Below are 26956 nucleotides of genomic sequence, written 5' to 3'. Positions count from 1 at the left end.
AATCTAGGTAATACCATCATTCAAATATCTGACCAAGTGGATCAAGTGCGCAAGCATGTCAAATCACTTTCCAAACTCGTTCATAGTTTAGTTGTAAAGATAAATATAAGACAAAACATACAAGGCATGGCTTGTTGATAATTTCTGCCTAAAATCACTATATGATAAAAATCTGCATCTTTTGGAACTTGGCATTTGTTTCATCTGACACAGTAATAAAAAAGATGAATAGTACTATCAGCACTTGGAATTATCCAACTACAACTGATAGAGTATCTCCCAGACTTCTAGTTTCTAAAATTCTGGGGGAAGTGGGACAATTTGAACTATAACAGTCTACATGGTAGTAATATTACCTTTTGGCCATTGGCCCAATACTAACCCTTTTTTGTTTTTTTTTTTTTTTAATATACAAAATATGCTGAAATCATATCTCTTAAACACATTTCAATTAATGTAATTAAACAGAAGGTAACAGCTTCCTTTTAGAAGACTTAGAGTTAGTTATGAAACATTTGCCATATATTTGGTAAATTAATTTATGGAACATTTTTATGGTCAAATATAGATCATACTATATTTTTCAATTTAGAGTCTGCGATAAACACTTGATAAAGAACTACAAACACAATCAAATTGGTTTTAAAAATGGAAATTACCATTTTTAACTCTTTAGTAACTTTAATCACTTGATTTTATCCAATTTAAGGATGAACTTCAAAAATCCACTGTGAAATCTGTATTCTGACTCAGCACAAAAATACACAAATGTTAGTTCTAGTTACAAATTTCAGCTGACAAGTGAAAATTTCACTTTGAAATAAGTAGATCTGAGATACAGAAGTTAAATTTTTGATGTAAACTCACCATAAATATATTGTTGTAATGTAAAAATGGTTTTTTAAAAGAAATGTTTAGCAGTCTTTTTACTCCACCATCTCAAATATGTAAAATTTTTCCTAAAAGAAAATAGTCTAAGATAAATATCTCATCTGAAACCTGATTTTATTAAAGAGGGAGAAGAAATAAAACTAATTACTCTTATATGTACTTGAACCAAGTAGTTGCTGCTTCCAGATGTGAGCTAAAAATCATGACCTAATGACATAATGGTAAGCAACCTTTTGCTTACAACTCCAATAACTTGAAATTCAATTCATATTGCTTATTAAAGACCCATTATGTATTTGTAAATTTAAAAATTTACATCTTTTAAAAAGTACCTGTTTTCTTAAATAAAATATAATTATTATATAAAGAACTGTTTATTCTAAGAGCTTTAAAAGACAAACAAAATGGAGTGGGGGAGAGTTGGGCAAATGTTCTGCAAGAAAATATCTAAAATTATATCACAATAATAAGGCTAAGAACCATGAAGGAATAGGCGAAAGTTTCAAGTCTCCTAATATGTTACTTTGTGTTTTTGATGGTCATCTCTTACCAATGTGAACATTGCCAATGTTCTTTCCAAACTGTAAATCAGACAATCTGAAGTGTGCTATATTTTACTGTCATGATACTTTTCAGAGAAAATAATTGCTTCATTGGTCTAAACAAAAAAGGCACAGAAAATCTGTACACGAATAAATACAGTCATTTATGTGATCCATAATAAAGATGGTTTAGTAATTTCAAGCAATTTATGTGGTATCTAACATTTTTATACTATTCCTATTTCATATCTCAAATACATTAGTCTCTGTTATTTATAAATAATTTGCTCTGACAACGGATCAGTCTTTGTTGGAATGATGAAGAGGCACTAAATTTTAACAGAAAATTAAGCTACAGATTATATTCCAAAGCAGTTTACAAGTGTTCATTCTCCATTTAAAATATTTTAGAAAGCAACTTAATGCTACCAAAATCTTAACCCAGCAGTATTAGTAGTATTGTCACTAGTATTTGAACTTTTCCTCTAATTTTTAATCATACTAATCTGAGTCAGCAGGGATTTCCAATATATATTTTAAATGACAGAACACAGATACGGGAGACAGAGAAACTAGATCTGGCTCCAATTATACTACTTACTAAGTATGTGATCTTTAGCCAGTCCTTCAAATTATTCATACCTTTACTTACTTTTATAAAAAATAAGGAGCCAGTCACCCTACTTTGTTTGACTCATGGGACTGTGGAAAATCATGAAAACCTAGGAAAGAACTCCAAAAAGGGCCAACGTGCTATCAACAATACAGAGGTTTGCTATAGTACTGGATTTTGTTAGAATGACCAGTCTACTAGGGTGTAATTTAAAAGAAACTTGGTCCAGGAAGTATCAGAAAAATTTCTGTAACATACCTTTGTCCTGTCCTCTAAATAAGATCTGAGAGCAGTTTAGAAAAGTGTACTGATACCTATCCTATTCCCATGGAAGAAAGCACACTGGACATTGACCTACAAAAAGCTAAAAGCCTCACTCACCCTTTCTAGATTTTTTATGGCTATACGTCTGCTTCACCTGAATGTGTATTTGTAGTTCTATTAATTTACAACCTGTTTTATTCCAGACTTATTCTGACAGTTACTTAACTCTCTCTGAAAGTAGTCACACGCCATCTTATATTTCTCTTGTACCTTTTTACTTGTTTCAAATTCTTGTGGTTTTTTTTTTTTTTGACTCAAACTCCCCTGAAACTAGATGTAGTTTAAAAATTTTAACTCAAAAGATGAGAAAAAAGATTCAAACCTAAGTGACTGAAAGCAAATGTTTCTTCTACTTTCCATCCTTTTCAGGAGATACTGTGTATGTATTCTAATAGGATCTAAGAAGCTCAGATCATGAGAAAAATCTGTTTAATTTACACAATGTAGTTTTCCAAGGTTAAAAGACAGAAGAAATTTTCCAAGGTTAAAAGACACGAGCAAGAAAACAAGGAGTGATTTATATACGAGCATATCTAAAAGATAATTCTGAAGAAATGAATGGTGATAATGAAGTAAATGGGACGCGAGGACAGGGTGGGCACATAACAGAAAGGATATGATAAAATGTCTTTAGCTTTTTTATTTTATTTTACCCAGTCATTAAATGTGTAAAATTTACTCATTTTAGTAAAAGTGTAGTTAGATAAATGTGAAAGCAGACAGATGACTGTTCACATACAGAAAAGCAAATTTGGAAGCCCTACTATGGATACAGGTGATTTTTGAAGTCGCATAATAAAAAAATTTTGAGAAAAAATGGAACCTACATCATACATAGACACAGATCATGTCAAAATGAGAAAATGAGAAAGATATAAAAAATAAAATCAATTTATCAGAGAAGTATGCAGTATTAATGAAAATGGCAGTAGTCAGAAAACATAGCAGAAGAAAATGAAAATAACAATTTTTTTCTTTTACTAGAAAGGCCATAATGAACTTAAAATAATTGATTTCGGTTTAATAGTAAGAATGGTTTGAGTTAGCAATGAATTAAGGAAAGACTAGTTAAAAAAAAATAAGCACATTTGACTCATTTAAGATTCACTCAGGAAAACTTGGAGAAAATAATGTGACAAGGGAAAACCTAAATTATGTTTAAAGGCAGAATTAAACAAATACAGCTACGTTTTATGGTTGAGAGAGTCAGACTGATAAACAGGCTGTTTCAGACCTAAGTTAGGCACTTAGGGATGGGGAAAGGGAAACCTGATTTCTGTCACTAGAAAATAGAAAGAAATTAATCTCAACCCACCTATTTTTTTTTTTTTGGTATCATAAACACTCTTACACTTAGTGATACATATTTTAAATGTCCCTAGAACTTGGTAAGTGAAAAGACAAAAAAAATTTTTAAAAAATGAAAAACGATACTGAAAATATAAAATGCTGAAGTCAATAATCTATATTTAAAAACAATTTTAAATAAAATCAAAACCAAAAGTAGAAAACTATAAAAAATAACTACTAGAGGCATCATATTCCAAATGATGTGCAAAGTGATTAAATTTCTAAATAGGCTTTATTTGGATATAGCCAGCATCATTTAATGACAGGAGTTCTTGAACAATTTCTGTCAAAAGAAATAATTTCCTCATCTGAAACAGTCATAAAATTGATAACTGGGTACCTAACAGTTGTAAAACATGTCTACACCATTCTTTAGTATGAAAAGCAACATAAAAAAATGGAGCATCAAAACATTTGATTTCAAATTTATTTTATATGCCAGATCCAACATGTAATTGGAACCTATTCCCATTCTATGGGTTTCTGAATTTTATTTTCCTATTTATTGTATTTTTTTGAGAAACTTGTTTTAATGAATCTGTACCACTTTGACATTTACTAAAGCTGTACGAAAGCCATGCACAGTTTATTTACAGTATTGTACATTAAATGATAATGTCTGAAGATCACACAAAGATTTCACAACACTGTAAGTAATACAGAAAGATGTGTGAAAATGTATTATTTAGGTATGGAATTTTGCAAAGATTATTTTGGCTTATAAGTGTTAGGCAATCACTAACTTGAAATAAGTCACAAAAACATGCAGATGATTACAGTTTCAACAAATGAAAAGCTATAAATGTTTAGCTAAAAGCTAAAATATTTTGTAGCTGAAATACTACCATATAACAATGGAAATTTATAAAACAGGAAAAAAGGTTATTCTTTAAAAGTCTTCCATGAATAACAGACTTTCAGTAATTTTCTATAAAAACGTTCAGAAATTAAGTTTCTCAAATTATGTTCATCACCAAAATTATGTTTTCAGTAGTGACTTGAGCTATGACTTTTAAATAACTATTGTCCTATAGGGGAAGTCTCAGCTTTTCCCTGTAGGGGATAGGCTGTAGAAGGAAATCAATCAGTAACTTCAGATTCAAGTAAAAGATCCTAGTACAAATACATCATTAACATAGAGTGGAGAGTTACAAGAACTGCAGGTCCACATATTTTTAACTGTACTCTTAAAATAGAAGTGTAAACTTTAGGTTTGTTCAATTTAAAATCTCCTATTAGGAAATATCTCTTCATTGAGAGTATAGGAAATATCAATAGATATTTCTTCTTTAAATCCATCTCTTACAGTTTTTACTGTTGTGGCTGAAGTACATTTAAATACTCAGACTGCCCCAACTGATAAGTTGTGTTTCTTCCACAGTCGACATACTGATACCTCTCCTGAGATATCTGTTCAGAGTGGCCAAAGTATGTTGTTGTCACAGTAACTCTAAAAATAATGTAAGTGGGGAGAAACATTTAATACTTATATTAGAAGTTTTTCCATACTGAGACTACTTTTACACATAAAAATTCTCTCCCAGAAGAGATCTGATTAATGATAACTTAATGTTGTTCACATTAGGATATTGTTCACACAAGGAATATTTCCCCAAGAGACAACTAAAAATGACAGCTGAGCAAGCCCTATCGATATAATTACATGTAATAAGTATAATATTTTAAAACAATTATCTTCTGTTAAAAATACAGAAGTTCTTTATATGCTTAAAAGTGACCATGGTTCTCTTACTGTAGAAAAAAGGTTAATCAAACATCAGCTAATGTTCAAAACAACAAACCTGTAACCAACAGTGTTTTATTGGTTTAGATAACACCCAATTTATACAAACCACTAATATTACTTCTCCTTATTACAGGTAATGACTGTTTATCAAGGGAGTAAGAAATTGGATGCGAGGCTCAGTTTGCTCTGTTCTTTTCATTTTTCGGAACTCTTCTGATAACCAAATTCACTATTTAGAAGTCATGTAGTCTTTCACTACTTCTCTGAGCAACCATTTCCTAATTTTTAAAGTGGGTAATAATTACTTGACCTCATAGCACTCTTGTAAGACTTAAAACCCAACTGAGGTGGCATTTATAAAGATGTTGTGTATATTATAAGTCAGTGTAATCAATCTAAAATTTTAATAAGAAATATTTCTTTCAAAACAAATTCATACTTACTGCATCATGAGTACTATATTATGCACTTTGATGGATAGCAGAGTACAGAAATCACTGTTAAAGATATTAAATTGTAAACAAATACAAGTTAATACATTATAAATTTAAAATTCTCCTTATATAAAGCTAACAGAGATGCTATCTAAGATTATATAGTAAGCATCTGTTGGTTGAACATTTTGTATACTTCAATGATATATTCATGACTTCCTATTTGAAAAACATGTATGTACTTGTATTACTGCAGCTGCAGAGTTGTTTAAACACAGGCTATAAATTACTTCAATATTTTCCTTTCCTGAATTTTTATAAACAGGTTATTTACCCTAAAATTTTTTATCTAAGCGTATTCAAAAGATGATAAAATTTATTAATCATTATAATTCTTTAATTGATTAAATTAATGATTATTTTTACCTAAAAAGAGTAAATAATCATTTAGACCCATTGTAAAAACTTCAGAACTTCAAACCAATAGGCAAACCAATAATCACTAGCATTTTTAGTCCCCCATACTAAAATATCAACAAACACAAGACTGTTTAAGAATATGCTTTTTATAACATAGTAGCTAAAAAATAAAGTGACATAGTATATATGACCCTAATCCTGAAAAATAAACTTAAAATGTATATATATAAACATATACATAAATATTATATATGTTGAAAAAGGGAGAAGAGAGAGGACCAGAAGCCAGAAAAAAATACTGCATAATGTACTCTTTCTGACTGATTGTGGAAATTTAAAAATATGTATATCCTTTATTCTACGCACTTCATTATTTGATAATAAAAAGTTAATACAAATCAGAACTTACTACATATAACTCATTTCCTCTGCTATAACAGTAGGTACTGTGTAATCAATCTGAAAGGAAAAAAAAAGAAAAAAATCAATAGAGAAAAGGATCAAAACATCAAATATTTCAGATATACTTCGTAACTTCAAAGAATTAGAAATTTTTCCCTTTACAAGCTTGATTCTCAAAGATTTCATCTTATATGTTTATAAGACACATTTCTTTTCTTCCTTTTTTTTTTTTTTTTTTTTTGAGACAAGGTCTCACTGTGTCACCCAGTTTTGAGTGCAGTGGTGCAATCATGGCCTGCAAGCCTAAATCTACTGGGCTCAAGTGATTCTCCTACCTCAGCCTCCCCCGTAGGCGGGACGACAGGTGCACACTACCACATTCGGCACAGTTTTGTATTTTTTGTAGAGATGAGATTTCACCACGTTGCCCGGACTGGTCTCGAGGCTAGGCTCAAGTAGTCCACCTGGCTCAGCCTTCCAAGGTGCTGGGATTACGGGCATGAGCCACTGTGCCCAGCAGACACATTTCTAATCAAGTTTTTGGGGAAATCCCCCACCTTCTTCAAGTTATATGATATACAAAGTTGAGATTCATTCAACTCCTCCAAAGTATTTCGTGATACTTACTTGTTTCATGTCAAGTGGACCAATATTGGTGATGTTGTTTAAGCGTGCCTTTCCAATTACTGTTTTTGAAAACTGAACTTGGGCAGTGATGTTTTCAACCTCGACGGAATAATAGTTATTGTTCGTTATGTTTAGTGTGTTCTACAAAAAAAGGAGATAGAAAATGTACAAGTTAGCTAAAAATAAACACATAAATATGTATTTAAAATTAAAGAAAGTAACTTCAGCTGTGGCTATGCTCCATTATTAAGGAAAAGATAGTATTGACAAAATGTCAAAGAAAATTAAACCAATTATTTAGTTTTATGCATGAGTACTATGTATGTAATAGGCCTAAAATAAACACATGACTCAGCATTTAAAAAAAAAAACCACAGAAAAATGTAGTTTCAGAATATGGACAAGTGAATGTTAGAAAATATATTTGTGGCCTTAGTGAATGTTCAATACCAATAACTTTAAGATTTAATCTACATTTTTACAAATATATATACATGTCTCCACAAACTAGTAAGCTGTTTCCTATTCTGTTAAGTACAAAGATGATCATTTAAAATGTTCAACAGTACCTAAAATCTTTTTCGTTTAAAAGGAATTGCTATTTAAACTTATACAGTAGTAGAGATTTACATCAGCTCACTATGAAGAAGAAATGGGGCATATTCAACTCTTGTTGGTTGGAGAGAAATGTGGCTGCATCATTCATATGCTTAAGTAACAACTAATAGCTAAGATCACCTCTAGTTTTCTAATTTACAACTACTGCCTCAAATTAATTTAGAAAACATTAAAACATTTAAAAATGTTTAATCAAAAAATGACAGATATAGAAATGATCTAAAAGTCATACCAAAAGGTATCATAAACAAAATCAGTAGACACTAAATTAGAATATTTGTAAGCATCAGTTTATAATCTATAATATGCAGAGAGCCCTTACAAATTGAAAAGAAAAAGACAAAACTCTAACAGGGAACAAAAAAAGAACACAGGATATACATAAAAAAGTACAAAGCTAAATGACGGAGAAATATTTTACAATGCTCAAATTCATTTATAGTCAGAAAAAAGGTAATTTAAGTAAAAATGCAATACTGCTTTAAATTTCTAAAACTAATAGAATTTATAGAAAGCAACAAATTCTATTCTTGGCAGGGATATGGGCAAAAGGTATGTTTTTATATTGCTAGCAAATATGTGAAGCCATTTTGATGAGTGATTTAATAATATAGATTAAAATTAAAATTATGCATAGACTTTGATGTAGCAATCCTACTTCTGAGCAACTATTCCACAGAAATAAAAACATCGGAATGCTAATGACAGTGTTATTTGCAATCAGAAAAAAAAATCCTGAAAATAAAATGAATTCTATTCATAAAAAGAAAGAATAAATATATTAAGTCCTTATATGTAATATTACGAAGACATCAAAGAGAATCAGTTAAGCCAAATGATTAGGAAAGATTTTTTACAAGGTGTTAACAAATGTGAAAACCAAGAGGCCCATAAATACTAAATTATATTTTTAAAAATAAGGATTTTTATTAAGCTGAATATGTGAGTGTATATGTAAATGTTAATATGTTAATATGAATATGGAGAAAGATATACAAAGATGCAATATGGGATGAGCTGAGGGACAGAAAACAGTTTTAGTAAAAAGGATAAAAAGAATATGCTAGAGTCAGCAAATACATGATTCCATTGATGTAGTCCTTTACACTGGTATAGTCACAAACGTAAAGAAATTTCAAAAAAGTTCTCAAACATAGTACCCTTATCTAAACATATAAATATTTCATCTACTTGGTTATTAATTCCCATGTCAATTTCATTTCTAGACAGTTAGGAAAGAGACTGTTAATTTGAGGTCGGTGGATCTTCTAATAAGACCAAGGATTGATTTAGAAGAATCTTGGAAGTCTCAGTATATGCAAAATTATGCTGGTAAATGTCTTTTTCTGTACTAAGTTTCATTAGAATATTTAAGGGATTGATGATGTAAAACAGGTGGAGAATAAAAATACTTATGAGAATTAAGACAAAGAAAAAATAAGACAAAATAAATAAAAATGCAGTAATAAAGGTTAGATATTTTGTTGCCCAGAGTAGTGAGAAAACATTTAATTTAAAAAATGAAAACAGATCACAACCATTACTAACAAAGGCTCTAAACTACCTATGATCTTTAATTAGCAAATGTACTTTCAGGAATTTATCCTAAAGAAATAAACAGAAATGGAAACAAAATTTAAGCGCAAGATGTTTTCTGAATATTTGTAACAGCAAAATTAAACATTCATTAAGAAAATGCTGAATAAATTATAATGCGATCATGTAAAAGACTACACAAGACCATTTAACATGGGAAAATGTACTGTGATCTCAGTTGAAATGTGCATTTGTGTGTATGTGAATGGGTGTGTGTGTGTATCCTTTAACATGTGAGAATGTTTGATTCTATTTGTAAATGTATATGAATTGTTCATAAATAAATATATCTGCTAATAGTTTAAACTAGGTAGACATAAAAATCTTTATATAGGATGGAAGTTTTCAAATGTCATGTAATAAAAATTAAATATTTTTGTAAGTAGAAAGATAAATGTTACTAAAAAGTAGTACTACTAATTATACTACTCATTTTAAGAAAGCAAAACAGTCCCATTTTCAAAATACTGAAAGACAATGTACAGAAAATTCAACCTCTTATCTGTCTAGTTAAAATTAATGTGCATCCAAATAATAATCCTGTTTTTCATTTAATGTTCAGTCTGTCTCAGTTTAATTACGTGGCAGTATTCTAAGATGTCAGAATTTCTGCATAATTATTTAAAACAGAGTGTAATATTCACATTTAATTACACTTTCTGGTATTTAAAAGAAAATGTCACATGGTTTTTTATTAATTAGTACATATTTATGGTATTTGACACTAAAAAAGGCTTTGGAGATAGGCTAAAAAAATCCTGGCCTATGTTTTAAACACTGTACGAAAAAGAAAATATGTTCCTTAAGGGCTAAGTGAGAAAATACCCAATAATTCCCCAGTGGTATGAAACAATTTACAATTAGCAATGTGTCATAAATGTTTTATTCATATTTTATATATATATATATATATATATATATATATATATATATACACACTTTTTTTTTTCCTGTATTGTTGTTTTTAAAGAAAAAGCCCTTAAACTGGCAACTTTTGATAGGAAGCAATAAGGATACATGGATCCATGGGAGTTATTTTTTCTCTGTAATTAAGTAGCAATTCCACTTTAACATACCATCTGTTTCACTGGCTGTCCCAACAAACCTCCCTATTCCCAGCCACCACCACAGAAATCTCTACCTCAGCCTTAACCATACCATGCACCTCTGCAAAAAAAAAAACTGTCCCTCCTCCCGGTAGATCACTGTCACACAGACATATCTCTTGGCTGGCCAGTATATATCATCCCCTTTCCTAATTCAATACTTAGCAAACCATGCTCTTTTCAAACAAACGTTAACATGTAAAACAGGTTTTTGTTTGTTTTGTTTTAATGAGTGGCAAAGTTAGACCTTCCAAAAACAATATCCTGAGAAACACACAGGGCATTTTCATATACGCTAATTTACAAAAAAGAAACTAGTCATTTGCATTTCATCTTTAAACCTGATAAAGGAATGGTCTGTTATGATGGCAAAAAATGTATTTTGCCAAACACAATGAAATGAAAATGCTACATTTATAAAACCTATCAAATCAACTATGTCAACACTTTGCTGGAAGTTATTCCGAGTCAAATGTTGAAAACTAAAATGTGGTAACTTTTTTCTTTTTCAGTAACTTAATTTCAAATGCTAAATGATTCTGTATATAGAGAATTGCCAGTATTTATTATTGCTATTTTTAGCAGAACCAGAAATGGTAGAGAAAGTCAATACAGCAAAGGCATGCAGAAAGCACACTGACCAGCGTCACATTTAACAAATACCTTCTCAATAGAGACAAAGGTGCTTCTTAGTAGCACAAAAGAATGAAGTTAAACACAGTTTTCATATAAATTTATACTTACTGTGATATTTAAATATATTGTACGTTTCTGAACATCATAACTAACATATGCTGATTTTACACCAATGTATTTTACGTCGATGGAGCGAGGGAAAAGGAAAAACACAGCCAATCCGGAAAGGAGCAGACAGACAAACACAGAAGCCATCACATACAGCTTTCTGAAAAGGAAAAGAGAGTATTTAATTACATGTGCATCAAAAATTGTATAATGTAACATTAGAGAAGATACGTTCAATTTCCCCCATATATCAACAGCAACATGTGTAAGACACTAAACGTTACCAAACGTTCATATCTGAAAGTATTGAGTATAGCTGTGTCTGAATCTATTACGTGCTAAGATGTTCTCCTTAAAAGATGAGGCTGGATGGACATGGTGGCTCATACCTGTAATCCCAGCACTTTGGGAAGCTGAGGCAGGCGGATCACAAGGTCAGGAGTTCAAGACCAGCCTGACCAACATGGTGAAACTCCATCTCTACTAAAAATACAAAAATTAGCTGGGTGTGGTGATGTGCGCCTTTAATCCCAGCCATTCAGAAGGCTAAGGCAGGAGCAATGCTTGAACCCAGGAGGTGGAGGTTGCAGTGACCCGACTACACTCCAGCTTGGGTGACAGAGCAAGGCTCTGTGGAAAAAAAAAAAAGAAAAAAAGAAATCACATTTTTGGAGATTGAGATTTTGGGCTTAAAATCAATAGAATATTTACTTTAGTGACTGCCAGAGCAGTTTTGACACTAGAATCAAGCTCAAGAGCTTCATACAAATACACATTGCAAAACTCCCTCTGAATTCACTGAAGCAGAATTTTCACATGTGAGTTTTGCCATTACCTGATCCCCTAAAGCAACTGCTCATCAGAACCATCTTAAAAATAATAATGATGGGGGAGAGAGAATATTAGGAAAAATAGCTAATATATGCTGGGCTTAGTACCTAGGAGATGGATCGATAGGTAGAGCAAACCACCATGGCACACGTTTACCTATGTAACAAACTTGCACATCTTGGATATTTTTAAAATATAAAAAAATAATGACACAACCACGCCTCATCAATGATTCTTACTGTGATTAGTCTTTTTTTGAGTATCCTGACCTCAAATTACTTATGTACTCAGTTTTTAAAATACTGAGTTTACACTGATCAACTCTGCTTTGAAGGTGGTGTTTTTTTTAATCAAGAAAAGAGATATTATGCAGGTTTGAGACAAGGAAAAAAACTAAACCTTACATGCCTTTGCCATTCTTCTAACTCTCCTGAAATGTACTGCTTCCATTTCTTGCTCTTTCTCATCTTTGTAGATAAAAATTTCCTCTGTTCAAGGTTAACCGCAAAACCAAAGTTTCAAATAACTATTTCTTCATCTCTCTAATATATAAGCCCTCTATTGGATGCCCACAATATCCTTTTTCGTTTCTGAGTCTTGCAGGCCAATTACTTCCTGTTTTCCTTACATACTCATACAAAAATTTTTCATTGTATTGTTTCTTCCATTCTCTCTTCACCACCAAGTCCTTTCTAAATGCTTTGATGGATTTAATTTTGTATGCATTACAACAGCTATGAATGTGCCTCCTCCAGATAACATATAAATATTTCTGAGTATTTTAAATTGCCCAATGTAAAAAGAAAGCAAACTGGTTTATTAACAAAATAAAACAAGCAAACACAAATTTGTTAAGTCACTGCTACTAAGTCCATAATACTGTTGTCCTGAGCAAACAAAGCAGTTCCCACTCACTTATTTTGGACTCTCTCAAACTGAGTAGGGTAGTGTTCCCCACTGAATTACCTAACAGGAAATTTAAACATGTCTTTAGTACCTATAATATGCCAAAATTTTAGTACCTACAACAAGGTATAAGAGTTTAAAAATCATCATAAAAAATCTGAACTTTGTTGGATTTTTCTAGACTTTTGTGTTTTATTTTTAATTACTTATTGGCGTGTGAACTCATCATAATCTATTTAGTGCTTTTGGCCTATAAATCAGTCCTAGTTGTGAATAAATGAATCATGTTCTAAATTACTCTTACCAAGTTTGTAGCCATAACAAGTACTATTGAACCTGGTGGGACAATAAAACAACATTCCATGTAGTATTTCATTCCAAATGGAAAAACTGGCTGGTTGACTGACAATATATATCTTCATTACAAAGTTCATGAATAATGATTTTTCTTACAGCTCTAGCGATAGCAACAAAATCCTGGGAGTTAAAAGGTGCTGATGGTTTTGAAAGTTGTGTGGTATATCTGCAATTAAGTTAGAATTCCATTTTTGCCATTTCCTACCCTCAGTATTTAACACAGTTTCTTCTTCCTCTTTAAAATTCATGTTTGAGGATTAAATGACACATCTAAAGTACACAGACAAAGGCAACTGATAACTATAATTTTCTGATAATCTCACCACAATTCACACAATTTTTAAAGAAATAAAGATCCAAAGTTGTTCTCAAAATATTATAATTTTATTACAAATTGAGAAACAACTGTTTCTGGCCTTGTGTGAGCTCTGAAGACTACTCCCTGTTTCTATTGAGTGGTCTTTCCTCAGCCTCATATATGTTCCTCGCACATAGATGTTGATCAGGAAGCAGCTGCAGACTTAAGAGCACTCTCTGCAGCTCTCTACCATCTGGTACTCAGCCCTGCAAACTCTAGTCATCTTGGCTTTCTAGACTCCCAGCTCCATCTCCTCAATTCAGCGAGACCACTGAGCTCTGCCTGGGTTGGCTCCTTACCTTGTACTGCAGCCTGGAACCTTCTCAGACAGTAAGCAAGTACAATCATAAAGCTTGCTGGTGCAATCACAGGGCTTATCTGCTTTGTTTTTGTTTTCTCAGGAATCACTGCACTATGCTGGCTGATATCCACTGTCTGAAAATATTGTTTACTATATATGTCCAGTTTTTTAGTGATTTCAGGTGGGAGTATTTCAGGCATTATTCTACTTTGGTCGAAAGTGGAAAATCCAGTTTCTTTGATTTTGTATCTCTTTGCACTTACTGCAAAAAATCTTGTTCCCTAAAGACATATACATAATTTCTTATTTACTTTACATATAAAATTTGCAAACTACACCAAAGGTACTCCTAACACTGCACCTATTAAGAACAGTTTAAAATTTGTTGTGATTCTCTTTGTCATTTGGAACACAACTTACTAGACATTTACAGTCATAACATAATGTTTTCAAGTCACTTAAAATAATTATTTCAGTTTCATTAGTGTCACAAACTTGATCTACAGTTAGAATACTGTTTTTTTTTTTTGGTCTCAATTTTTGGCACTTACTTTAACTTTTCACTTTTTATGTGATGTAAAAAATATGTACACAGATATAAACACACGTATACACACCTTACTTGCTTATCCACTCCCTCTTCCAAATTTCTTCCCCAAGTCGGACGGGAATCAATTGTTTTAGTTTTTGGTTTATCCCATTGTTTGTCTGTTTGCATGTATATGTGTGTAGGTGTGAGTGTCTTGTGTTTTCAAATAAAAACATATTCTCGATATCATACTGCAGTAAATACGGTTCTCATTCCATTGTACTATTGTGTACCTGTAGTATCTTATTCCATCAGTGTGTTATTGGTATTTACATTGTTGCCAGTTGTTTGCTTCTGCAAACATTGGCACAATAAATAATTTGTGCAAATACCATTTACTATATTTGACAACTATTTTTAGAATACCTTTTTTCAAAGTAGGATTCCTGAACCAAAAAGTAAATGCAGATGTAATTTGGCAAATAATGCCAAATTCCCATTCACTAATAGGGAATGAATATACTTGTTTTCAGTCAGTACTGCCAACAAAGTATGTTGTCAACATTTTGGATTTTTGCCAGTCTAACAGAATTGGCACCTACGTGTAATGTTAATTTGCATTTATATTACGAGCAAGATCGAACATCTTTTCAGATGTTTAAAGGCCATTTGCATTCCTTTTTTGTGAACTAGCTGTTCATAGCGTCTGTTTTACTGCGGAGGTTGGCCTTTTCCTTCTCAAATTCTGAGGCTATTTATTGAGTATTGTCCCTCTGTCTGTGATAGGATTTGCAAACATTACTTCCCAGTTTGCTATTCGTATTTTGAATTCAGTTAAGGTTTTGTCTTCATCCTGTAAGTTTCTCTTGTCAAATTTACCTTTTCTGCATTCAGAATTATAGGTGAAAAAGTTCTCCCACTTTTAGGTTATATAGGGATATCCTAATTTCCTTCATACTCATATCCGTCTATACACTTTGTAATAAAGGGTCAGACTGACTGTTTATAAAATCCTTGGTTCATTTTATTTTCCTGATTATTAAATACGTCACTCCACTGCTTCTTTGTTTGAGGCACCGTGGTCAAGAAGTAGCAGCATGTCAATCTGATTTTCTAACCTTTTTAAATTAATTGATCCTTTTGCCTGGGTATTTAGGAGTTTTGTTGTTGTTTTCTTAACCTTAAAGTTGAAGAATTTCACTAAAATAAGTTGATGTTTTTCAGGATTGTGGTATGTTTCAATACATAGGCCTCTGTGTTTTTGATTTAATGTTTTGCATTTATTTCTTCAGTTCAGTTCCAAGGTTTGCTTCTTCACACACTCCAATTACATACATACTCAGTTTTCTTTGACTCTTAAACATTTTCTCTCAAATCCTTTACATTAATTTGTTGTGTATGTTTTCATTCTTCCTGTTTGTGCTCTATTTCTCTTACTGCATTTCCAATGTATTTGTCTTTGTGTTCTTCTAGTTTTGTGGAAATGTTTTTTTTTAATCTAATTCTTTCCAGAGGTCTGTAAATTGATTTCACATACTCTCATTGTTTAGTTATCTCATTTCTGAGCTTCTCAATTTCTGCCTTATGCTGTCCTGTTATAGCTTCTACAGTATTAAAGTGTTCATCTGCTCGTCTCATAAGCCTTTATTGTCAGCATTCTGTTCCACTTACTTTCTTCAACTTCTTAAAAAGTATGTTTGTGTAATGCTTTATTGCAATCCTTTCCAGTTACTTGTGTTTAAATGAGAAGAGCTTTTGTATTTTTAAGAAAATGTTCCATTTTCGGTGATGGAATATGCCAGTGTTGCTTTGCTAGTTTTAGTGTTGAAGGGCTCCATCATCTGTTGATAAAGTATCTGAAAACATGGCCTCCATGTATATTTATCTCCACAGTTTTGAGATGATCTCCCTAGTATCTGAATCTGTTCTCTCCTTTATTTCTAACTCTTGTCCTGTATAAATTGGATTCTACTCAACATTTTTCTTGAGGATATGTATCTGCATCCTTTTGCAAGACTTTTTGTTTTGCTATTTCCTAAGGTCTAAAGATGTAGGATGGTCCAGTTTCTTCTTCTCAAAGATGCTAAATGAATCTTTGTGGTCTTTTTGCACTTTGTCCAAGCTAGAGCATGCAGAATCTTGTCATTTTAACAGATAATTCTTGGAAATATTTGCTGAGTGTCCTCTTCTTTTGGGACAGAGTATTTGCTTTGTGTATTCGGACTCATAGGATGCTTAGGAGCTCTCTTTTTGCTTTCCTTCACAACCTCCACACAGCGCTAAGCCAGTCTGAGTTCCTGCTATCATCCTGTTTAAAAACCAGTTTTTATTCTGTGGTTGTGGAGGACACCTTATCATCCAATTTTTAATGAAAATTGCATGTGTGTGTGTGTGTTTCCTACTGCTTTTTTAGATCTGTTTCAACAGATTTGAGAATATAAAGATACCATGCTGCTTTCAAGACCTGACCCCAACCAGAAATTCCTTTTTTGCTTGTCTGTTTAAGGATACGAAGCATATGAGGGCATAAGTTAACAGTGTGACAGCATTTTTCCTTTTCATAGTTTTAATAGTTTCAAATTATTTATATGTAATTTGAAAAAATATAAAAATAGAACATAAAACACTGACATATTCTTAGAATCACTTACGTTCTTCTTGGCCTTAATCTCTGATCACTATATGGAATCAATGCCACCAGTTGGTTTTCTTGCCCTAAATGTGAAAGAAGTAGGTTTAGAAATTACTATGATTAATTAAAAATATAATAGCTCCCCATCATAATCTGGTTTGGAAAGACCGGAATATGATCTGGTGCTCATCTCTTTAGTAAACTGCTCTCTAAGTCTTCAGAAATTACCCAGCAGAAGTTCTAGAGAAGACAGTGTGTTTTTTCGTATCTACTATTAAAAAAAAAAAAGTGTAACAAATGAGGGCTCTATTACTTTTTCTTCCACTGAAAAAAGTCTAGCAAGTCCCAGCTTTCAGAAGAGCTGAATTTACCAGGCCCTCCTTCAGCTTCACTGTTGTCCACTAAGACTCTGATTTCGTTGTCGGGATGATAAAAGAAGAAGGGTCTCATCTTGCCATCTGCACCAACTAGCTTGGTACTGTCATTCGAGTGAGATTTAAGTGTCATCTATAAATTGGTAACTTGAGGCTGGGCCTTGCCCTTGAATTCCTAACCCTTATGATAACTAACGGCCTACTGAACATAACCACTTTCACGTCAAATAAGCATCTCCAAATATGCATGTCTAAACTGCAGCTCCTGAACTCTCCTGTGACATACACACTCAAATCCTTGTTTTCGATTTTAATAAATTGCTACTACATTCTCTCAGTTGCTCAGACGAAAAACAAAAAACTCTGGAGTCAGCCTTGATTTCCTACTTTCCATACTCTGTATCCAGGTGGTCAAAAAAGTTTACTGGTTATAACTCAAAAATGTAACCAGACTGCTAAAACAGTACTCCTCCATCTCTGAGCCTGGTGCATTAATCCCTTCAACTACAGAAACTATTTTATTCTCAAACAGCTATTATCCTGTAAAGGTAAAACCATCATACTCAAAGGCCAACGCAAATGTAAACTTCAATTCCAACCAACAGCATTTTAAAAAATCTGCTATACTTCATACTTGTGTTTTGTCCTCCTTCCCTAAGGTGTCTCCAAGGTCACATATCAAATTTCACCACGAAGATAATGAGAACAGCATAAGGTATCTTTATTTCTTTCTGCTTATTGCCACTGTGCCTAAAGTAACTCGTAAGCAGCACATAGGATTATTTCCTTCTGCCTTCCCCTGTGATATATCACAAACAATTTTTTTTTCAATTTTGCTCATTTTTACCTACCATTCCTCTTCATAGAGTTTCTTTTAGAAATCACTGATTAGGGCATAGCCACCTTATTCTTCTTCTTAGAGAATGAATTAAAAATATTTGGTTAGCCAGGTGTGGTAGCTCACAGCTATAGTTCTAACACTTTGGGAGGCCAAGGCTGGGTGATCCCTTGAGTGCAAGAATTTGACACTATCCTGGTAAACATGGGGAACTCCAACTCCACCCTTATTATTAAAAATAAAGTTTTTAAAATAACATGAAAGAATAAGCTTCCTTACATATTAATTCTGGCTGTGCATGGTGGCTTACTGGTATAATCCCAGTACTCTGGGAGGCTGAGATGGGAGAACTGCTTGAGGCCAGAAATTCAAGACCGGCCTGGCCAACAATAGTGAGCCCTCATCTCTTCAAAAAACTAAAATTAGGTCAACAAATTCCTTAAATTGCTTCTACCATCTGACACAGCAAAGTAGCAAAGTAACTATGATGTCATCCCTATAAATGCCAGAGGACTAAAAGTTTTCATTTACCAGACAGTGAATATCTGATATAATAGTAGGTGGGAAAGAAAAAATACTGGAGGTAGTAAGGTCGTTTTCCTTAATACTTTAGGAACCTTAATTAATTTTTTTTATTTGTTTCTTTTGTATCTTTTTGCCTGAAGATAACTGATGTTTCAACTTTAATTCTAAGTCTTCTAAAACAAGTGGTTGCTTAGACCCATAGTTTTTATAATATTTGAGCAAATATCTGAAATCATTGTTTAAAGGGAAAACAATGCAATAACACATACCCCTAGGAATTCTTCCCGTTCCCTGACAAGTAGGGCAGGTGACACTATCTCTTCCTGTAAATTCCACGTATGGAAACTGAGAGACATCTCCATTTCTTCCGTCTTCATTATGGACTTCACTATTAACCAATCCATGCCTCATATTTTCAGATGTGACTCCATCATAAGCATCTTCTTTGCTTGAATGCAAAGGCAAATGAGAAAGAGACTTTCCCATGTCTACAGAAAAATAAAAATGTTACAGTAAACTTCAGGGAAAAGAATACATTCGAGAACACTATGAGATATTTATACTAATTAATTTAGAACAGTCAAGCAAGAGTCAAACTCTGTAAAATATCTGAAGGGATTTATTCCGAGCCAAATATGAGTGATCAAGGCCTGAGGCACAGTCTCAAGAGGTCCTAGAAAAATGCCCTCAAGGTAGTTGGGTTACAGCTTGATTTATACATTTTAGAGAGACAGAAATTACAGGGAGAGGCATAAATCAATACATGTAAGGTATACATCGGTTCAGCACAGAAAGGCAGGACATTTTGAAGTGGGTGTGGGAGCCTAGGGGGTGTCCAGGTCATAGGTGCATAGGTGGATTTAAAGATTTCCTAATGGTAGTTGCTTGAAAAGGGTTAAACTCTACCTGAGGAGCTGAAGTCAGCAGAAAGAAATGTTTGAAATTAAGACAAAGGGAGGAGGTTGTGGAAGCCATGGTTCTTTTTATGTAGACGATGCCTCCAGGTAGCAGGCTTCAGAGAGAACAGACTGTAAATATCTCTTATAACACCCTAAAGTATTCCAGGCTCTTTGTTAAATCTCTGCTGGATTAGGAAAAGATCTGGAAAGGAAAGGGTATTCTGTACAGAATGTGGATCTTCCCCACAAGAAACAGCTTTGCAAGGCTATTTGAAAGAAATATGTTATGGGGGTAAGATATTTTGATTTCTTTCAAGACTTGCTATCTGTCAAGTGATGTTGTATTAGAGTCAGGTTGAGATTTGATACCTTATTGCTACAAAGAGACTGTTTTGTTAGTCTTAAGATCTCTTATTTTGATTAATGCTGGTCAGTTGTGTTTGAATTCCAAAGGGGGGAAGGCATAATGAGGCATGTTTAATCCCCTCCCCCTGTCTTTTCATCATGGCCAAAAACTACTTTATGTTTACTTTGGAATGCCCGTGACAGAGAAGGGGGGTCCATTCAGTCAGTTGGGGGGCTCAGAATTTTATTTTTGGTTTACAGAACAAACTTTAAGAGAATGTTCAAACTGTCTTTTGGATTAAGATTATATCTAATCAAAATAATGTCTAAACCAAGAAATCCATTTACCAGAGTCCAGAAGTGGTTTTTTTTTTAAACAAAATAATATGAAATAGTATCCTATCATGCTTATGATGAGAATGGGCTTTCAAAATATTAACATTTGACAAAAGTCTACCTCTGCAGGTTCTCTGAAAAGAAACATGCAGGTTTCATTTTTCTTAGAGTAAAATAAAAATATATTCTAGCTTTTAACTAGTTGGCACTAAAGGCAAAAATTGCTTTGCATAGACAATAACTAGGTATTTGATGCATATCGCCAGGTAACTTCAAAGTTGTATGTTTCAGCCTCTGAAAATTCATGCACCTTGCTGATAAATACAATAAACACTCCTTTTCATCCTTAGATTTCTTGCTTTAAACATTTAAACTTGCAACAACAATAAAAAGCACTAAAAATTCAAAATCATGCAGGGTTTTTTTCATTCAACAGTTGACAGAGTTAAAGTTATAAAGCCAACATTCCAAAATGTTACATATAATTTACCAGTACAAAGCAGCGAAATTTAGAACACTAACTTTAAAATTTCAGGATAAAAGTATCAAAATAACATGGCGAAAATTAAATACAAATGTAAAATATGAGTAGAAATAAATAATTATTTCTACACAAAAATAACTTCTGCAAGTAGTTAATGCAGTAACATTACACTTAAGGTCATACAATTTTAAAGCTGAAAAGAACTTAGTCGTATAATACATCCTGCTGATGTTTTCCTGCTTATATTCTGAGAAAAAGTTAATAAAGTAAAAAAGCAAAACTTAAAAATAACACAATTGTACTCTCTCTAAATTTGATAAATCTTTTCTCTGTTCCTAAAAATAGTTTACAAACATCATACAGATAGTATTTCTTTCAAAAATTCTCAGTTAACAAAACAGATATTTCAAATAAGTCAATTCATCCTATAGTATGAAGAAAATTTTACTTTCTAAACTTGTTATGCCCTATGGGAGGTTGCTTGGTGGGTACAATGTGTCTTGCTCCAGTGATGGATGCACTGAGGGCCCTGACTTCATCAGGACGTCATGTATCAATGTAGCAAATTGCACTTGTACCCCATGAATATATCCAAAATAAGTACAAAGATTAAAAAAAAATTCCATGCCATCTACTTGTTGCACTCAAATAAACAGAATAAAAACATCTATACAAACAGTATACAAACAAAACTGTAAAATGAGATTTTCACTATTTCAAAAAAAATCTATGTATGTATAAAAATCACTGCCCATTTAAATGCAAAACCACAAATGATTTGCGACTTAATCACTGTCTTAATTTGGCTCATTGACACAATACTGCAGTCAAATCAACACCTGCCAGCCACAGGTAGGTCAGGGAAGAACTAACACCACTGTCCACACACGCTGTGACCTTGGGGTCTATGCGGAACACCAGATGTACTGAGATCATCAGGCCTTACCAGCAAGGCTTTAAGGGCACCCTTTCAGCCTCAGAGATACGCTGTCTGGGATCTCAGTCAATACAGGCAGGCTTTAAGATATACCTTACTGGAGGGCATTGGGAGAAAAAAAGACAGAAAGACAAACTCAGGTGACTCTCCGTTTGGGCCTGTTTTCTGTCCTAATCTAACAGCTGACCTGATTGATTCTGCTTTAGGTAGATGTTTGGACAAATGCCAGACTTTGTCAGAAACCGGGAATCCCTTGCTTTCTCTGCTAGATTTTCCTTAGCAAACTCACAAGTTTTACCACTTTTATTTATTCTTGGAGACTGAGTGGTTTAAAAAGTGGGTGCTGGACCCATTTTCTCCATCTCTCTGTTATTACTGCGGTTCCTTACTTTACTGAAAGCCAACATGGATATCACATTCAGTTTGGAGAGAAAAAAATAGATCACAGCACTCCATCCAATTTAAATGGCTCCTGGTCTTCTGTGTAGACGCTGGTTTTAGTTCAGAAAGGGCTTGAGAATGAGGGAAACCAGCGCCTTTCAAAAGCTCCATAATCAACACCTAGCACAAAGCCTATTCCGTAAAGCTGAAAAATAGGATCCCAGCAACACAGCAAGAAAATTCTTCAACAGCAAAACCAAGGGGGCCACCTGGCGCTCAAAGTGTGAGGGCCTAGAGGCAACCCGCAGGCTGGGCTCGGGCCGCAGCCCGGAGCTCCTTGGCTGGGCCTCCGAGGAGGCGACACAACACCTAGATCGCAAGCCCCGAGCGCCGCCCGTTCCATTCCGGTGGCCTCCCCTCCCTGCCAGGCCGGGCTCAAGCTATGGCGCCGCCGCTCAGCCCCGCTCCGGAAGGGGACCTGGGGACCGCACGTCCGGGGTCGCTCACCGGCACGCGGGGCGCTGCGCAGTCCCGGGCTGCTTCGGCACGGACAGGGCCGAGGACAGGGTCGCGGAGTCCACAGTCCCGGGAGCCCGGGTGGGGGTGGAGCCACCGGCCTGGAGCGCGGCTTCCGAGCTGGGGCGGGGGAGGGGCGGGACGACTACGGCATCGGCAGAGGCGGCGCACGGCTGCTGCAGCCTGCGCTGGCGCCTGCGCGGAGCGCGCTCGGGGGACGGGCGTGTCCCCGGCCTGAGTGGGGCGCATGCGCCCTCCATCCTGCTGCTTGAGTCCGGAGGCGCAGGTCTTGTGATCGTACGCTCTCTAAGGTTTCATTAGCTTTGTGTCCCTCCAGACTTCAAAGTAAAGTGTGTCCACTCTAGCCACGAATTGCCTAGGAAGAGTCCCTTCTCATTTTTCCCATGTTAGACCATTTCCTTTTGGAAAGGGGAAAACTACGTACCATCTTCCTGAGCTCTCTGCTGAGCAGTCTCGTCGCTCCTGCAATGCTCTTCGTTGCTGACGCTCTAGGAATGGGATACGTTGGTCAGTACGCTCGCCTCTTGACAGCTGCAAAGCTACACCTGTTTTCATTTAGAAACTCTTGCCAGCTAGAAGGACACAGCAAACTGCAAGGCCGTATTTTTGTTTTTCTTTTTGTTTTTTGTTGTTGTTGTTTTTTTTTTTTGCTTTGCCCACGCTGCCCCTCCCCACCCCTTAACTCTGGTGCTGGTTACAGGTGTGTGAGGCCCCGCCTAGGATCCTGGTACTCAGCTCTTCACTGCGGGTTGGGGCTGCCCTTCCCCTATGTCTAGGTTATTTCACTTAGAAGACAGGAACAAAGTCAAAGAGTCATGTTGAGGGTTCAGTGAGATGCCAGTAATAATATTAAGGGCAGACTAGCCTCATTGTCTGCGGACAGTTTAATGTTTAATGAGTAGTAGCCATTGTTACAGTCACAAATAGGAGCAAGGAAGTGAGAGTGATTTATTTCTCACTTCTAACAGGTTCACTGTGTTTCAGCCAATTGGGATATGAAACTATATAAAAGTAGGAAATGTAACTCAGAACAACATACAATTTAAAGATTAAAGTGAACCACATGTGAGATAATGAGCTTTCTCGTACAGTGTTTTCGGAGACTTAAAAATCCTAAGTTTCCTGGCAAATAGTTAATATGTATCAAGACTATTAAAATGTTCACATCATTTGGTCTAGCAGTTCCACTTTTTCAGAAGTATCCCAAACCTGATGAGAACTCTTAAAAAGATTTGGGAATAAGGGGTGTCTATTTAAATCAACTGAATGTCCAATAAGAGACATTGATAAAATCATTATTTTTCAACCCCTGTTATTTAGCCCATATTTTCCAAAGGGGAGGGTAAAGGTTTCTTCCATTAACATTGTTTGAAATTTCAGAATTAATAGGTTGGTTAAAACCAGAATCATGGACGAAAATTTTTCTCAAAATTATTGACAGTACACCTGTGGGGATATGATGTTCCTCTTAGAATTACTGAGCTACTAAAATTATAGAATAGCCATTTATTGAGTTTTTATAAAGCCAGTAGAAATCATGTTATAAAGATGTCATGCGAGGAGTGGTAATATAAAATTAAGTAAAATCAGGATGCAAAATATAGGACACAAGGTATTGTAATAGGATGCAAAGTATATTCACATATAGAACATTTATATAAATGTATATTACATCTCTGCCTTGAAATTGAAATATACGAAATATAGTTGCCTGTATCATGAAAGTATATATGTTTTTTTATTTATTTTTGTTAAATTAGTAAATGGCTCTATCATGTAAGATGTATTACTTTTAAGTGAAAAAGTTACTTTTATATTTCTTTAATTCTTAAGGGAGTACTTAGTATTCTCACAATTAACCTTATCATTTAACTTAAAACATTTGGCCATGTAGCACAGTTTCTTATCAAAATTCCTGGAATTCACATAGGAATAAGTCTTCCTAGGAGAATATTGCTGTAAGAAGCAGTGTAGTGGCTGGGTTATGAACACAGCCTTAGAAGCCATATGGCCTGAAAATGAGCCCAGCCTGACAGAGGTAAACAAAATATCTGTGAGTGGGCAAGATACTTAGCCTTCTTTATACACAATTTGTATTATCTGCAAAATGAATATAGTAGTAATGTCTATCTCAAAAGGTTGTAGATGGAAGCTGATACGTGTAGGGCACTCAGTAAATATTAGATACTATTACGAAAAATTTATCATCCATATAACAGGGAAGTACTTGAAAGACAAATGTTGAATGTTTGGTACATTTGTTCCTATGCCCTTATTTTTCATCATCAAAGCACATTTTGAAAGGAACATTTTCTGAAAAGCTTCCAGTTATTTAATTAAAAATGATTTCCTGAGTTCTGAGTTCAGTACTGGTCTAGGTGCTATCAGATATAAAGGCCAATTATTTTAACAGTCTGGTTTAAGTTTGAATAGAAGAATATTCTTCCCTAATGATTTCTGGTTATATTTGATACTGATGCTGAAGCTAAGGGATTTCTCTAAGTTGTACTAAATCTTGAAAACAGCCTTATCTCTCATTTCAAGTCTGCCTTTTATCTCCTTTAATGGTAAATCACCCAAATCCTAGTATCAGTCAGTCATAACTAAAAGTTTTGCAAAAAATACCTTTCTAGCAATTGCCAATTAAAAATTATAAGTGGATAAGTAACAATTATTTTAAAGCACATAATTTATCAAATGTTAATATATAAGTCTCTCACAGCTCACCACCTTCCACTGTTAGACTAGTCAGATTACAGTAGAAACCTGGTTAGATTACATTAGAAACCTGGAATTGAAAAGATTGATGTTTTTCTGGCTGATTTTCAGAGATGGTGCCCCAGATACATAGCAAAACTACCATTAGCAAAACCACCATTTCACCCGTGCCATCTGACCTACATTCACTGGCAGTAAACTCTTGACTCTATTGACACAACTTTGTCATTCCCTTTATTTTAAAAGCAGAGGTCTGTATTAAATTCTGCAAATAACTTATCTTTCTGAAGGTCTTGCTTATATCTCTGTACTTTTTTTTTTAGGCAGGATCTTCTATACTTCCTGAATCTCATTTGTCTTGCTTCACACCTGCATGGAGCTGATCTCTCCCCATGTGTTAAAATTTTCTTTCCCAAATACTCAAATGATCTTTTATAGGATTTTGGTCATAATCATAATTTCTAATGAGAATAATTTTAGGAGTTCGATAAAACTTGGTGAATGAATGAATTTATTGTGGTAGGCATTGTATAAAGTAGTTTACATCATCTCGTTTAATTTTTATAGAAATGCTATGGATTAGGGTCTGTTATTATCCCATATCTTATTCAAACAGTGGAAATAGAGGATCCACGGTCTTATGACTGGCACATGGTCACACAGCCAGCAACTAGAACTTGGATATTTTGATTGCAAAGCCACAGCTGTTAACCACTGTGGCATGAATATCTGCATTAAATTTGGAAGAGTGAATTTTGTCCGCAGCTTTTACTAGACAAATATAAGTGATGACATTGAGTAGTTAACTGGTTAGGAGGAAAAAAAGAGGGTATTTTCACTCTTTTTCTAAGTGTTCATCACTGCTGGTGAAATGAGGAGAACTGGATCCAGAAGTCCTTGAGGAGGTGTTCTGAAATGAATATAAAATAAGGAAAACACAGAGTCTGATCTGGATTTTCAAGTTATAAAAGACTGGTTCTTCACAACAAACACAAGCTAGAGAAGACGTTTAAAAAACAGTTTTAAAAAAAACTTATCAAAGAAATGAGGATACAAATTTAAGTAAACTTAAATCCAAAAGATAAGGAGGGCTTCCTAAGAGAGAATAGAATTATAGTTGTTTTCATCTCCTACAAAACAGTAGGAGATGTGTTAAAATTTTAGAGAAAGAGAAATGCACCATAAACAGGGGCAAAGGGATATCCGCCAAATGTTTTATGGCTGTGTGTGGGGCAGGACGATAAATTACGATCT

The 26956-nt window shown here is 34.1% G+C and overlaps 2 protein-coding genes across 4 annotated transcripts in view; one reads left to right on the top strand and one right to left on the bottom strand.

Moving 5' to 3' along the window:
* Window positions 1–341: 341 nt before the first annotated feature.
* Window positions 342–23466, bottom strand: TMEM106B (transmembrane protein 106B). 3 transcript variants are annotated; one of them, XM_074379524.1, is made up of 8 exons: window positions 23409–23466; window positions 19335–19553; window positions 17348–17411; window positions 11415–11574; window positions 7351–7491; window positions 6731–6780; window positions 5911–5964; window positions 342–5170 (listed from the first exon to the last, which is right to left on the bottom strand). In XM_074379524.1, exons 2-8 carry the CDS (start codon window positions 19549–19551, stop codon window positions 5032–5034), a joined length of 825 nt encoding a protein of 274 aa, XP_074235625.1. In that variant the 5' UTR covers window positions 19552–19553; window positions 23409–23466; the 3' UTR covers window positions 342–5031. The 3 variants fall into 3 exon arrangements, with proteins under 3 accessions (XP_074235625.1, XP_003938705.1, XP_074235626.1); XM_003938656.4 differs by lacking the exon at window positions 23409–23466 and adding an exon at window positions 22955–23089; XM_074379525.1 differs by lacking the exon at window positions 23409–23466 and adding an exon at window positions 22076–22722.
* THSD7A (thrombospondin type 1 domain containing 7A) overlaps window positions 23415–26956 on the top strand; it is an 885997-nt gene continuing 882455 nt past the window's right edge. Inside the window, exon 1 of the mRNA XM_074379520.1 lies at window positions 23415–23491. The gene's annotated coding sequence lies outside the window, so the exon portion shown is untranslated. The remainder of the gene's footprint in view (window positions 23492–26956) is intronic.

The sequence above is a fragment of the Saimiri boliviensis genome, chromosome 10 (assembly GCF_048565385.1).
Source record: "Saimiri boliviensis isolate mSaiBol1 chromosome 10, mSaiBol1.pri, whole genome shotgun sequence".
NCBI lineage: Eukaryota > Metazoa > Chordata > Mammalia > Primates > Cebidae > Saimiri > Saimiri boliviensis.
Note: the sequence above shows the minus strand (reverse complement) of the source record. Positions and strands in the feature narration are given on the sequence as shown.